The sequence below is a fragment of the Erpetoichthys calabaricus genome, chromosome 10 (genome assembly GCF_900747795.2).
Source record: "Erpetoichthys calabaricus chromosome 10, fErpCal1.3, whole genome shotgun sequence".
Classification (NCBI taxonomy): domain Eukaryota; kingdom Metazoa; phylum Chordata; class Cladistia; order Polypteriformes; family Polypteridae; genus Erpetoichthys; species Erpetoichthys calabaricus.
The window spans coordinates 168,145,814-168,160,168 of record NC_041403.2 but is presented as its reverse complement, the minus strand read 5'-3'; the positions used below and the strand labels follow the sequence as shown (position 1 = coordinate 168,160,168).

Genomic DNA, 14,355 nt, shown 5'->3' with positions numbered 1-14,355 from the left:
CCAGCTAAAATCAATGGAGGAGAAATAAAGTCAACTTTGGTTTTTTTTTTTTTTTTTTTTTTTTTATTAAATTATGAATGTGTTTAAAAATTGTAGAACAAAGAAAGGTGTGTAGCCAAGGAAAACATTCTAAGGCTGTTTGGGATGAGATGCCTCATTAGATAAGTGCTCACTTTTAGCACATGTTTGGAGAGTTGTGTATTATTTCATCTAATTTTACATTAAGTCTATATGTGTTTTGATGTTCAAGCTGAAATCTTTCAGGTTTTTTACAACCTTTTTATTTATTTTTATTATTATTTGCCTTTCAATGTGCATATTTTATCCACGTATTCTAGCGTTCTGTGGCTTCCTGTGCCACTTTCCAGGTTGTACACTGGCTGATATCTGCACCCCTTCAGCAGCTTGTCCAAAAATACTGAGACTGTCCCCTTCTGGAGAACTGTTTTGCATTGTTATACCCAGTTTCCATCAGCTGGTGTGTGAATAAACAGCTGTGTGTTTTTGTCTCTCAGATAATCTGAACGAAGAGCAGAAACTTGTGGTTGACTGGGAAATCCCACCATTAGAATTTACCTTTCTGTGTCCTTCCTAGTAAATATGCCGCTGCAAAACTGTTTTTGTGAAAAGAGAGATTTGAGTGGCTGGTTACTGGCTCCCGCTTTTCAGTTCCTGTATGTTCTCTTGATAGCTACTTTCGCTTCAATTTCTGTGATAACCTAATGGTCTAGATCCCCAAACTAGAGTTCACATTATTTGAAGTACTTTTTTTTTTTTTTTCTACTGGCGGTGGTAGTAGTTCTGAAGTTGGATGCATTTGACAGTTTGTGCTTATTTCTGTAAATTAATTAGAGATCAGCAGTGCTGTTTGATTGCTTTTTTCTTTAGTTTTATCTCTAGCTGAGACATTATTTTGAATTGGCTACTGAGACTTGTAAGTGCTCATCTGGGGGAAGTGAGGATCATGGGTGTTGTTTGTTGTGGATTGTTTACTGCACTCTGAGTAGTAATTTACTGATGGTGTTTCTAGTTATGTATATAAAAATGACTTTCAGAATACACTGTCCTGTAACAAAGCCCTGATGTCAGCATTCTTTTTGTTTTCCTAGGAGGCGGAGACAGGATTGGTTCCCAGCGTTCAAGACTTTGACAAGAAGCTTGCAGAAGCAGATGCTTATCTGCAGATACTGATTGACCAATTGAAAGTACGCTCCTGATGTGGGAAGGGAGGGAAGGGAATTTTTTATTTTTCTTAGCCTATTTCATGACACAGAAAAACCTTGGTGTTAGGTTGATGGCATACAGAAGAAGTCAAATAATAAGCAGGTGGTCATTCTTTTCACCCATCTTAATGAAATTTACATCAAATAGCAGTGCTGCAGTTACATTCACAAAAATATTTTTTGTCAGGTAGACTTAGGTAATGAGTCTTAGGACTTTTAATGTAAACCTGAGATATGATTTACATTTAGACACAATCTCAAACTGAGTGACTAAAACACTAGTATAAATGCTGTGTTTCCAGATGGATGGATGTATGGTGTTGGGGTTGCGCATTTTAAAAAGAAAGGGGCAGAGTGCAAATGAAATATGCAACCATTATGGCTTTCCAGACACTGAACTTCCTTGTATCTGCCTAAGAGAGAGAAGTTTGCTCTTTTTCATGTGAAAGGTACTTTCTTATGTGTCCTTGTACTTGCTTGGTTTTTGTGTAGTCAGTAACCATTGAGGGCTGCTTTTTCTCTCTCATCAACTCTACACCCATCCATTATCCAATCCACTATATCCTAACTACACCGGGGTTTGCTGGAGCCAATCCCAGCCAACACTTGGCGCAAGGCAGGAAACAAACTCCGGGCAGGGACAAGCACACACTAGGAACAATTTAGAATCACCAATGCACCTAACCTGCATGTCTTTGGACTATGGGAGGAAACCCACGTAGACACGGGGAGAACATGCAGACTCCACGCAGGGAGGACCCGGGAAGCGAACCCTGGTCTCCTAACTGCGAGGCAACAGCGCTACACACTGTGTCACCGTTCCATCCTCAACTCTACATTTGGACTATTTTTAGTTTAGTACAAGATCCACTAATAATGATATACACTGAGTTTGCACAGAAATCTGGTTTTAATCAAGATGCTTTAGTAAAGTAATCTGGAAATGATTGTGGGCCTGGTTAATCTGGCAGTTTAGCAGTCAAGGAATATTACTAAAACTCTCTAACTTGAAGATTATTTGTTCATGTGGTATTAGCTTTTACAAACTCAATCTGTATATGCTAAATAAAGACCTCATTTGCTGTCTCTTCAGAATCTTCATAGAGATAAATACCAAACATTTCCCATGTACCCCAAAACCAGTCTTTGCATCTTTGTGAACAAAATAAAATGAACAAAATAAAATTACTTGTATATGTGTACAATGTCTTCTTTCTACTTGGGCATTGCTGTGAGTCTTCTTGAGTGTAATAATAAGCACCTTCACTACCACTGACCATTTTTATTTCTCTCATCTGTAGATATTTGATGAAAAAATCAGAAGCTGCAAGGATGATGAACAGAGGCGGGTGAGTCTCAACACTCTGCAATGATTGTTGCTGACTGCAGATTGATTACCCTGTCTGCAAACAAATAGCATGTTGTTGCGTCAGTTATTGGCCTCATTAGTGGCTGAAATGTTTTGAGTCCTGAAAAGTAATATGAGGTCTATTAACCGCTGGGGAAGACTTGTTGGTTGGGCATGCACAAAGTTTTACCGGCTAAGTGAGCTTTTTTTTTGTTAATGGTTGGCACATTATAATGCCACACATGCTAAATGTTACCTCATGCCTTTTCATATATAATTCTTAGATGATCAGAAGATGAATTGTAGAGTGGATTAGACTCACTGCATTTTCGTTTTTGTTTTTTTTATTTAAACAGTGGCTTGTCGGCTTTGAATGTATTTTTGTCATTTGTTTTCTTGCAGTGCATCTACAATGTTTAAAGTTTCTTTGTTTTTTACTCTTTAAGTTACTTATGTGAGGAAATCCTTACAAATTTTTGTGGCAAAGTAGTGTCTGTTGTTTATTGTTCTGACCACACCTAACACTTATCGGTATAGCACCTAGGCTGAAAGTATAGAATTGCTTCTGCAGGAGCGCTCTGTTAGTCTGCTCTGGTATTAGTCTTCAGGACAACATAGAAGCCTTAGTAACAGATTGATGTCAAATGACATTTTTGTTTGTATTTTTTAAGCATTTGATTCCAGCAGTGCCACATGCTTTGGCAAATCCTATAAGCTTGTGCAAAGATGTCACCGGCTGGCAAGCTGAGCTTTAGGCAATTCCCAGCTGATCACAGTGGCCAGACGGATGTAGAATTTGAGTTGTGTGCTAGTAAGCTACTGCATGTGTAATTTTTCCCTTTTTTTTTCTTTTCCAGAAAATTGAAGACTTAAAAGAGACTACAAGTGTAAGTATCACTGAACACCTTGTAGCATTGGTGGGCTTTTAAGCATAAGTGATTTCTTTTTAATATGATTTGCTTTATTTTTCCAGAGCATGGTCGAGTCAATCAAACATTGTATTGTGCTGCTCCAGATTGCTAAGGTAATCAGTTACTTTATTAGTACCACATGTTCCTTTTTAAGTCATTTAACATATCCTTTTAAGTTTTTATGCCAGCAGCTTAGAGGGTGTTTTTCTTTTTTTTTGTCTCCAGATAAATCTGATGATTTAGTGGTTTACATTAGATACACTTCATGCTTGAATGAGTACGAGCAGTAAAGACTGCAGCTGTTCTCTCCTTCTGTAAACAAGCTGTTGAAGCTGCCTTAGTCTTTCACCTGACTCCTAAATCATTTCAGTTTTCTCCCTGTCATATCTCCGGATAAACGTGGATTGCAAAAGGATGCTCACATTAATACCATCAAAAGTTTTTACTGAATTCTGAGAAGGAGTGAATTGTGTGTATTAGGGTGCGAGTTGCTGCAGTAGGTCTGGGTATACTTTTCACCAGAGTAAGTAAAATTTAAATGGTAAGGATCAGGTCATCCCCATTGACTGCAAGAAGTTTAAAACCTTGTAATTTCTGTGGCCCAGATCTGCAGGTATTGCCTTGGGGAACTAATCAGGCCAACATTTGGCAAAAACAAAGCATAATTCTCAAAAAGATGGGTCAAGTCAAGGCTCTCAGTAACTTCCTTTTCCTGCAAATTGAAGTATCAGATTCCACTGTGGAGAACACCAACCATTTTTACCCTGATGCTACCTAGTAGAAAAAGATGGAGAAAAAAAACTTTACACTGGGGATAAATAAATTTAGGAGTGCAGGAGCAAACTGTATGGTAGCATATTGTTTAACTCTTCTGCCTGCTAAGGCCACTGCGGTTCATGGTTCATGTTTGAATTGTTTCTTCTGTCCTAATGCTTTGGTTTTCTTCCCCTATCCTATAAACTTTCTTTGTGTGAATGAGTGCAGGTATGTGCCCAGTGCCCCATGTGGTGGACTGATATGTCAAGGGTTAGTACTTCCCTTATACCCAGTGTTGACTGGGAGAGGTGGTAAGTGAATGGATATGCTCTTTGTTGAATGTGTGATATACAGTTTATATCGTGTTTTAGAAGGTCTTTTTGCCAGTTTTGAAGTTTGTTTTTTTTAAGTGATTTATTAAGTTACTTTTAAAGATAAAAGACATCCGCAGAAAGCCGATTTGGTTTTGGAAACTAGGGCTACTGCGTTAGTAGATAGGGTGACATGGTATACCGGTACTGGAAAAGTACAGAAAAACCTAAATTATAAAATGGGATGTCGGTACCAGAAGTAAACATTCGCTTTCCCCTCAAAACACCGCTGCCCCCATTCCCATTCCCTTGACTCTCACTATTGCAGTTGTGGGAAAAACTTCCGTTTCGTAGATTTCATGAAACAAACGTACACACATGATGTTATTGAAAGTTCATGGTGGACCCAGTCCAAACTTAATGCTTAAATACAATCAGGAGATTAACGATGAACCCAACCTTTATTGGTTCAGCTGGATTGAGACTTCATGGCTCCATCAGGGTAGCATTGGTAGAGCAGGGTGATGGTGAATCAGGGAGGCAAGTAATTGTGTTGTATGTCAGGTGATTCGAGTAAGATGAGGGTTTTGGAGCTATCCGTTATTTGCTTTGAAACCGTTTTGGTACCAGTACTGCAGTCTGAAAGCTGGTATCAGAACCAAAGTCAAAATTTTACTCTTCACTAATGGAAAATGTGGAAGTGGTGCAGCCTATCCCAGCAACATTGTGAACAAAGAAGCAGTGATCCCTGGGTAGTGACACTAGTTTGTCATATGCCACTCTCAATGAACACACCTATAGTCATTATGACCAAATTGTGTTGCTTTTAATTGTCCTAAAAAATACATATGGGATATGGGAGAATACTAGAGCGGCTATTGAAAATACATGCAGAAACAAGGAGGAGGCTGCAAGAAAAGTGGCAGGGGTGGCTGTTTAAGCCTGATCCATAGGGCTGAAGGGCAGCACTGCTAACCCTGTGCCCCTGATTTTTTCCTACTGCCGCTGTAATCCTCTGCAGGTGATGCTTTAACAGAATGTATGTGTAGTCTTCCTAGATGCTTATTGTACCTAAGTTAGTAAGATCTCTATCTCTGTCCCTAGTCTTGCTGAAATCTGCAGTTCTCTCTCTAATGTGCAGTCTGTGTTTAGTTGTATTGTGTTCCAAGTCTACTTTAGGTTTGGTTTACTATCACTTGAAATTTTACTTTATTGCGTGGCTGATTATGCGCTGGTGGATGTATTAGATATTGCAGAAAAGGATGTACAAAAGCTGTTTGGGATGAAGAATGTAGCTGTCAGGAAAGCAAACCTCCTTTTAGATGACCTCCCTAAGATGCACCAGTGTTTCTACTTTGGTACAGCCATACTGTAATATCACTGTTGAGTTTGCACTCTGGCTCTTAAATTCTGTTTGAGAACATGCTGCTCTTTCTCTGTTTAGACTGAGGGGAGAGAAGCTGTGGTCTTGGGTACCTAACAGAGCATTGTCAAATGCAAGATAAGTTTATCGCAAAACTGATTGCATATAACCAGTTAAAAGTAAAAGGTTTTGTGTTTAGTTTCTAACTGTGAGTCCATAAACTCTTCAAACAAGGCACTTCGCCTTTTTAATAAATGTTATCTGACTTATTATCAAACTAAACAATTACACTAAACGTGTACCTACATTTATTAGAATGGCCACACATCACTATGCCACTTGCCTTGAAAGGTGAACCGTGAATTGTTCATAATTATACTCGCGGCTGACTTTGAGATACATGATTTTGATCCTGAGACTTTGTTTACAGAATACTAAAAATAACAAGGCTGAAGGAAGGGTAGATTGTTCCTGTCATAGTAGCTTCTCAAAATAAAAATTGGAGTTTGGGTAAAGTATAACTTTGGAACAGTTTTCTGATTCTTTTAAGGAAAGATGCAAGCTTTGGGGTCTCTTCTTCTGTGAGGACTCTGCACTTTTGTCCAGAGTCTGCATTGTTGTTGTTGGCGTTTCCTAATCGGCGTTTGAGTGTTGGGCGTGTGCATAAATGAGCCTCGTCATGGGCTGGCACCATATTGAGGGTTGTTGACTGTCTTTTGTCCAGTACCTCCTGGAATAGGCACTGGCTCTGCATGCTTTGTGTTTCATTATGTTTTAAATATTTTTGTATAATTTTGATTGCAAGATCTTATTAAGTTAATCAAGACTATGATTGCCTTTTTTAAGTTTTAGCTTGAACCCATGATTTGAATTATTTGGGAGGAATAAACATTTTACAAAAGAGAAGAGGCCCTTTGGTCTTTGCGGGTAGCTGATTTGTTGTATTCTCTTGTGCAGATGCTGTGTTTTTGTTTAAAGTCATCAATCTTTTTTTTTATATTGTAGTTCCAGATGTTTGCACCACATTTTATCAATACGAATTGTATTTTATTTATTTAATATTTACTTCCCTTTTTGTATATGAAGTTTATACTAAAGCTGAAAAAACTCTTCTTTGTCACCTTTGAGTTTTTTTTTTTTTGAAGATTTGGGTTAGGGGTCTCGCTTGCACTTCCTGTGTTCAAAATGGTGAAGTAAATTTCCTTTAACACTTAAGAAAGTAGGACTTGGCTGTTTAACTCACAAATCCTAAAGTCACTATTCTATAAAGTGTTTCATTATAGCGTCTTCTAATGTGTGTTTACCGTTTGGCTGCAGTCATTCTCCTCTTAGCTGTACTCGGGTGTCAGTAATTTTTCTTCTTGCGTATGTTTATGGAATGGAGTTTCTCTTCCAAATGACTGCCCACAGAATTCATGCTTTTGTGTTTTGGAGTGGAATTACAAAAGATCACCTCTGCGTAGACACATTTTTCTTCTTGGAGGTTTCAAAGTTGTATTTACATTCTTGTTGTAAAACATTTGTTTGTGAACTTTTTTTTTTGTGTGTGCTTTTACTTCTCAAGTACAATGAGCTTGGTTTAAAAAGGGTACAGGTTACACAATGCTGCTAAACCCTTTTTCATTTTGGAGGGTCTCCAGATGATTTCATGACTTTTGAACAGAATTGGCAAAAACACGCTAAAATAAATCCTGCTCAGATTTTGGTTTTGTGACGTTTCAGAATTAGATACTGCAGCTACATTTTTACAAATAAAGAAGAAAACTTGAATTTCCCATCCTAATGAGTCTAGATTTTAACTTAAAATCTTTTCTTTTCAAATATTTTAAGGATCAAAGTAAAGAACAGAAGCACGAGAATGGACTTCTAGTAAGTTTAATATTCTTATCTAAACTTAGTCTCTCTTCTGTTGTCTCCATCTGCACCAATCCAGATGGCACCCTGGAAGTCCTTTGTGGTTTGCAGAGTAGACTACTTCCTAACCGCTGGTCTCTCTTTTGCTTGCTCTCTTTTTTCCCCCTCTTTCCTTATTTTACCTCTGACTTCTCTTCACTTTCATAAGGATGCATGAGTGCTGGGAATTTTGTGACTCTTACTGGGGAGGGTTTTTTTGGCTTTTTTTTTTTTTTTTTTCGGGCACATGTCACCCATTTTTAGTTTCAGATGATGTAATTATAAAGGTGGTGGTGGTGGTTAGTGCTCCATTAATTCTGAGTAAAAAGTTTTGGTTTGTGTTTTAAAATGTTATTGGGTACCTTCTGCTTTATTTAGTATCTCAAGCTACAGTGCCTCTCTTGTACTTATTTATTTGGAAGGAGAAACTGGAAAAAACATGGGGCTGTAAACAAGCCAGTCTGGCAAGCCTTGAGCATTTGTCACAGCACAAGATCCCTTCAGTGTGCAACTAGCCTTGGCATACTTTAACTACAGTACAGTACAACTTTTAAACAGTTTAAATCTACTCTTCCATCCCTTTGTACAACTGGTAGGTCATAATCTCCAAGTATCAAGTTAATTGGCCCCACTGTTTGTTCTTTCAGTCAAGTTGCCTGTTTGCTGCATTTGATCCATTTACAACAAATTTTGCCTCCTAAATTTGTATGCTGTATTTTATGAAGAGTTCTAGAAGGGGGTTACCTGAATTATGGTTTGTAATTTGTGAATACTATGGCAGTAAACACTGCATAATGGAGTCAGGATTTCACTGTATTCTCTACATGTGACAGTAATGACTCTGTAAACCTAAAGATAGTTATTGATATATGTAAAGTGTACAGTGAATTTCTGCACAGTTTGATAATACAAGAAGGGTATTAAAGAAGGAGGAGAACCCTGAAGGGATTTATTTAATATGAGAGTATAAAAAATGCTGGGAAACAAATAGCATGTTCAGTGGGTAACTGGGTCAAAGGTTTGTGTCAAGAAAGGATAAGCCCTTCTACTAATGACTGCAGAGCGAATATCCCAGACACACCATAGTGAGAAGCAGAAAGGCCATAGGGCTCTTGCAGAGATATAGTTGGGGTCCCTAAAGCTGGAAGAGGGGGCAATAGAGGAGCCCAGCATGGGGGGGGGGGGGGGAAATGCAGGACCTTGCTGCGCAGGGAACTGGTGAATACAAATGTTTAGTGTCTCTTTCCTCTTTTAACTGAGAGTGAGTTCATTGGTTCAGCGTATCCAGGAGCCACTAGAGCAGGGATACTCAAGTTGATAAGGAGCGGGCCGTTTGAAATAAACAGAAATGTAATCCTAGCCTTCTGTTTTGTGTTTGCTGTCAGGGGATTTTTCCATTCCATTCAATTAATTTTTTTATGTGCATTATTGGCTGAATAAAATGTATATTTGCATTGTTTGGGCAAAGGCAGGCGTTTTCCAAAGTATTACCTTTTTATGCTAATGGCTCTGAGGCTAAGGATCTGCACTGGTATCCAGAAGGTTGCCGGTTCGAATCCTCGTCACTGCCAAAAGAGATCCTACTCTGCTGGGCCCTTGAGCAAGACCCTTAACCTGTAATTGCTCCAGGGGCTCTGTACAATGGCTGACCCTGCGCTCTGACCCCAAGGGGTATGCGAAAACTAACAAATTCCTAATACAAGAAATTGTATAAGGTGAAATAAAGAACAAAAAAAAAAAAATGGCAGACCATAGACAGTTTAATTACACAATATCAGTGAATTTACAAGAGTGTAAACAACTACAACAAAAATGGTTCAATAAAGAAAATTGTGCGTCTTTGAAACAAATTATTATACTTACTATGTTTTCATTTGATTGACTTGCACTTTATTATACAGTAATCCCTCCTCCATCGCGGGGGTTGCGTTCCAGAGCCACCCGCGACATAAGAAAATCCGCGAAGTAGAAACCATATGTTTATATGGTTATTTTTATATTGTCATGCTTGGGTCACAGATTTGCGCAGAAACACAGGAGGTTTGTAGAGAGACAGGAACGTTATTCAAACACTGCAAACAAACATTTGTCTCTTTTTCAAAAGTTTAAACTGTGCTCCATGACAAGACAGAGATGACAGTTCCATCTCACAATTAAAAGAATGCAAACATATCTTCCTCTTCAAAGGAGTGCGTGTCAGGAGCACAGAATGTCACATAGATAGAGAAAACAATCTCTAGCAAACAAATCAATAGGGCTGTTTGGCTTTTAAGTATGCGAAGCACCGCGGCACAAAGCTGTTGAAGGCGGCAGCTCATACCCCCTCCATCAGGAGCAGGGGGAGAGAGAGAGAGAGACAGACAGAGTTTGTTTTTCAGTCAAAAATCAATACTTGCCCTTCGAGCTTTTAAGTATGCGAAGCACCGTGCAGCATGTCGTTTCAGGAAGCAGCTGCACAAAAGATAGCAACGTGAAGATAATCTTTCAGCATTTTTATACGAGCGTCCGTATCGTCTAGGTGTGCGAACAGCCCCCCTGCTCAATCCCCCTACGTCAGGATCAGAGAAAGTCAGCACAAGAGAGACAGAGAAAAGTAAGTTGGGTAGCTTCTCAGCCATCTGCCAATAGCGTCCCTTGTATGAAATCAACTGGGCAAACCAACTGAGGAAGCATGTACCAGAAATTAAAAGACCCATTGTCCGCAGAAATCCGCGAACCAGCAAAAAATCCACGATATATATATTTAAATATGCTTACATATAAAATCCGCGATGGAGTGAAGCCGCGAAAGGCGAAGCGCGATATAGCGAGGGATCACTGTATTGTATTTCTTGAATACAACCAAAAGTCCAACTCTAGAGAGAACAACATAGCACGCAGAATAGTTTTGAGAACACTGATTTCCGTTGGGGTGGAATTGTATAGTTTTGTGATCGAAAACAAAGCCAAAATTCAAAAAATTAATCAGTTTTGCAAGGGGATTTATTACTCTCCTTTACAGTACCAAAGCTCAGGCATACTTGAAAAAGGAAAAGATGACAGGTATGAGATGATAATAACCTAACATGCAATAAATTGGTTAGACTTGAATTAGTAAATAGACGCTAAAATGTTTGAACATCATAACTGCTTGTGTAGCAGTCTAGTGAGAGAGCTGGCCTTTGCAATCTATGGCCAGTTTGCTTGAAGTGGCCGTCTATTCGGTCAGGGCAACTTGCAGACTTGGCATCAGACGCTCGCCCATGGGAGTTGGCCAGATGATCATGTCAAAGCCAGATTCAAATAGATAAGTAAATACAAACATTGTCAACTAAAAAGGGCCCATATGTTGTCTGTTTTTAAATTGGCAAGTGTTATAACCCAAAATGCAGCAAATTCCATTGTTTTCTAATGTCATTTTTAAGACATTGTGAGTTGTGAATTTGTTTGTAACAGAGAACAAATCTTTAACAACCAGAAGTACACTTGTTGAATCCTAAAGTCATCCAAATTCATGTAGAAATGTTTGCCCAGTTTTCTCAAAAATATACACCTTACTCAGACAGGATTTGTGCTGACTTCTGTGTAATGAAGAGCTGGAAAATTTGCATTTCAATTCAAATGTCTAATTTTCCTTGTCAATATTTGTTTGTTAAAAATGAAAATACATGACATGTTAGTTAAATTTTACTCATAGGTCAGGTTTGGTTCTGCACACTCCCTGTTGAGCATCTTAGCCAAACTGATTCTAAGCGTTTGGGCTTGGATCACTGAATGACGAAATGAGGAGCTCCCGTTTAAAAACACAATGTCATAGTTCTTGCTTTATTGTTTGCAGTCATTTTTAACTGGCTGCTTAAAAACAAGAGAAAGCAATGCTGGCAAAGCATTGGATTATTACAATGAAAGCTAAAAGTACAATAAAAATACAGCTCTGTGAGCTAAAAAAATGACCTTGTTGATCCAAACATTTTCTGTTTGTTCTACCCAGAGTGCTGGACAACTAACTGCAGTACTAAAACTCTTAAGATCCTTAATTCTTTCGAGGCTGGTGTCGACGTATAATGACGTACAGTAGTATCTTCACACAGCTGCCAGTCGCTACACGAAAGTGTTCAGCACAACGATCAGCTGACACTGGTACATCACTTTCGTTTTTGATCTCCAGATCACAAAATCGGAGTGCGGTACGCCTGAGTCCGATTCAGCAATAATACGCAAAATGTTGTGTATGGAGTATTTTGCTTTGCAAATTCGCTATGGTCTCTTATCAGACCCTTCTTTAGCTCTGGCGGCCGGCGTCTGCATAAAGACAGCTGAAAAAATATTTAGTCCTCAAAGAAGTTTCTGAAACATGTTTTTGGCTCTTCAGAATTAGAACAGTAATAAGTTTTAAATTAAAGGCAAGGCCTCACACCCTATAATGAGTTTACTGTGCCTACTAGGTGACTAAGCACAAGGCACTTTAGTCTTCTTGTCTTTGCACGTGTCTTGTTAACTGCAACAGAGCAATTCATCTTACTGTGTGTGTCGTTAGTAAACATAGGACAAGTCAGTGGACACCAGCACTAAGCACAGTCATTGATACCAGGGGGATCCGTCAACTTTGATAGACATTTGCAGGTCATAAAGGAGGCAGCTTCAGCAGTGGTTGAATTGAAGGCCATTGTTCGAGGGAGAGTTTAATAAGCCTGGAGAGAGTGGAATGGAAGACATCCAACCTAAAATCCTGAAGGCATTCACGTTATTTAGCTAGTTTGACCAGTGAGCTTCTTTAATATTGCTTGTAAAGAAGAGATTGTGACTCTGGAACAGGTGCTCTGTATAATAGTTGAACTTCAGATCCAGAAGTATCAATGTAAATTCTTTAGTGTGTGTGGAATGGTGGTCAGACTCTTTGTGAGGTTGTGGGGATTTCCCAAATTTGTGTAAATGTGCTTTATGGATTTGGAAAAAAACTCATAAAAATGTATCACCTGGTATAGTATATAGCCAGGAGTTTGTGGATACCTCTCCAAATGATTGAGTTCAGGTAGCTGCACACAAGCCTATGTGCAGTGGCAAGCATCCGCTAGAGTGGTGTCAAGTGTGCTGCCACTGGACTCTGGAAAAGTGAGAACCTGTTCTCTGAAGTGATGATTCACACTTCACTGTCAGTGTGTTGGACCACTGTGGGTTTAGAGCATGCCAGGAGAATGCAATCCTCTACTGTAAAGTTTGCTGGAGCAGAAATAGCAAGGTGTGGGCTTTGTTCCTGTGAAGGGTCCTGTTAATGCTACAGCACACAGACATTTTAGACAATTGAGTGCTTCCAACTCTGTGGCAACAGTTTGGGGAAGGCCCTTTTCCAACATGACTGTGCCCCTGTAGACAAAGTCGGGTCCATAAAGACCTGGAGGAACTGAAGTGGCCTGTCCACAGCACTACGAAATTCCTTTGAAATAAATTGGAATGCTGATTACAAGACATGGTCTTCTCACTTAACATTAGCACTTGACCAGACGCATTCCAAAAACTTGACAAAAGCCTTTTCGGATGAGTGGAGGCTATTATAGGCAATGTGCTTGGGTTTGGGGGGAGGGAACACCCATTGGTTTTGGATTGGGATGGCAGATGAGCTTATATAGATATGATGATCAGGTGTCCACAGACCTTTGGCTATATACAGTAGTGCATCTTGTGGAAGTATTTCTGCAACAGTCATAAGTGGGAAATTCCTAGGGCATTATATTCTGGTGCAGTACTTTGTCAGCTGTGAATATATATATATATATATATATATATATATATAAAATATACAGGTAAAATTCCATTTTAACGAATAACTTTACAACTAAATTTTCATTACAATGAAGTATGTTTATGGTCTCGACAGCTTCCCCATATGACACGAGTCTATAGAAATCTCGTTACTACGAAGTACATTCAGCAGATACTTTCATTATAATGAAGTGCACAGAAGACCTTGAAATGCCTGAATGAATGATCCACAGAGCAGTTCGTTTTGTGGTCACAGCTCAGTTGTGCACAACAATCCCCAAACAGAAGCACTGTAATTTTGTTTCTTTCTTCGAACTTTCCTTGTACTGTTTTGCTGTTTTTGTTTCCCGTGGTTGTCAATGATACCTTTTACTTACTGCTCATCAACATTTGAAAAACATCCATTGGAATTTAACTCATTGTCACCCTCCTATAGAAACGGCAGATACGGAAAAACAATAACAGTTCATATTAGAAAAAAAAAACTTCAATTTTTTGCAGCTCTCGATTGCTGCAAAAAGAAAAAAAGACGTTGCCAGTGAATTCGGAATTTCGCCATCAACACTGTCAACTTTCTTGAAAGACAGAGCAAAAAAAGTAAAAAAAATCTTGGGTTGCAAACGTATATGAACTGCTGCGTTTGAAGACGTTGAAAAAGCCGTTTTTCTGTGGTTCAATGATGCTCGTTCAAGAAACATTCCTATTAATGCGGCACTCATTCAAGAAAATGTGAGGTTTGTAAACTCTCTTGGGCCCTCCCCCAACTAGACAGCAAGCCGAAAAGCGTCCCGAAGTGCGATCTCCGCGTCTT

At 39.0% G+C, this 14,355-nt stretch overlaps 1 protein-coding gene across 5 annotated transcripts in view; it reads left to right on the top strand.

Moving 5' to 3' along the window:
• Positions 1-14,355, top strand: part of osbpl9 (oxysterol binding protein-like 9) — a 110,062-nt gene that overhangs the window by 83,560 nt on the left and 12,147 nt on the right. For 4 of the 5 annotated variants that reach the window (XM_028812446.2, XM_028812451.2, XM_028812449.2 and 1 more), the window contains 5 exons: positions 1,110-1,205; positions 2,525-2,572; positions 3,429-3,458; positions 3,545-3,595; positions 7,743-7,781. In XM_028812446.2, the coding sequence (XP_028668279.2) occupies positions 1,110-1,205; positions 2,525-2,572; positions 3,429-3,458; positions 3,545-3,595; positions 7,743-7,781 (264 nt within the window). The remainder of the gene's footprint in view (positions 1-1,109; positions 1,206-2,524; positions 2,573-3,428; positions 3,459-3,544; positions 3,596-7,742; positions 7,782-14,355) is intronic. The other variant, XM_028812447.2, reaches the window with a different exon arrangement.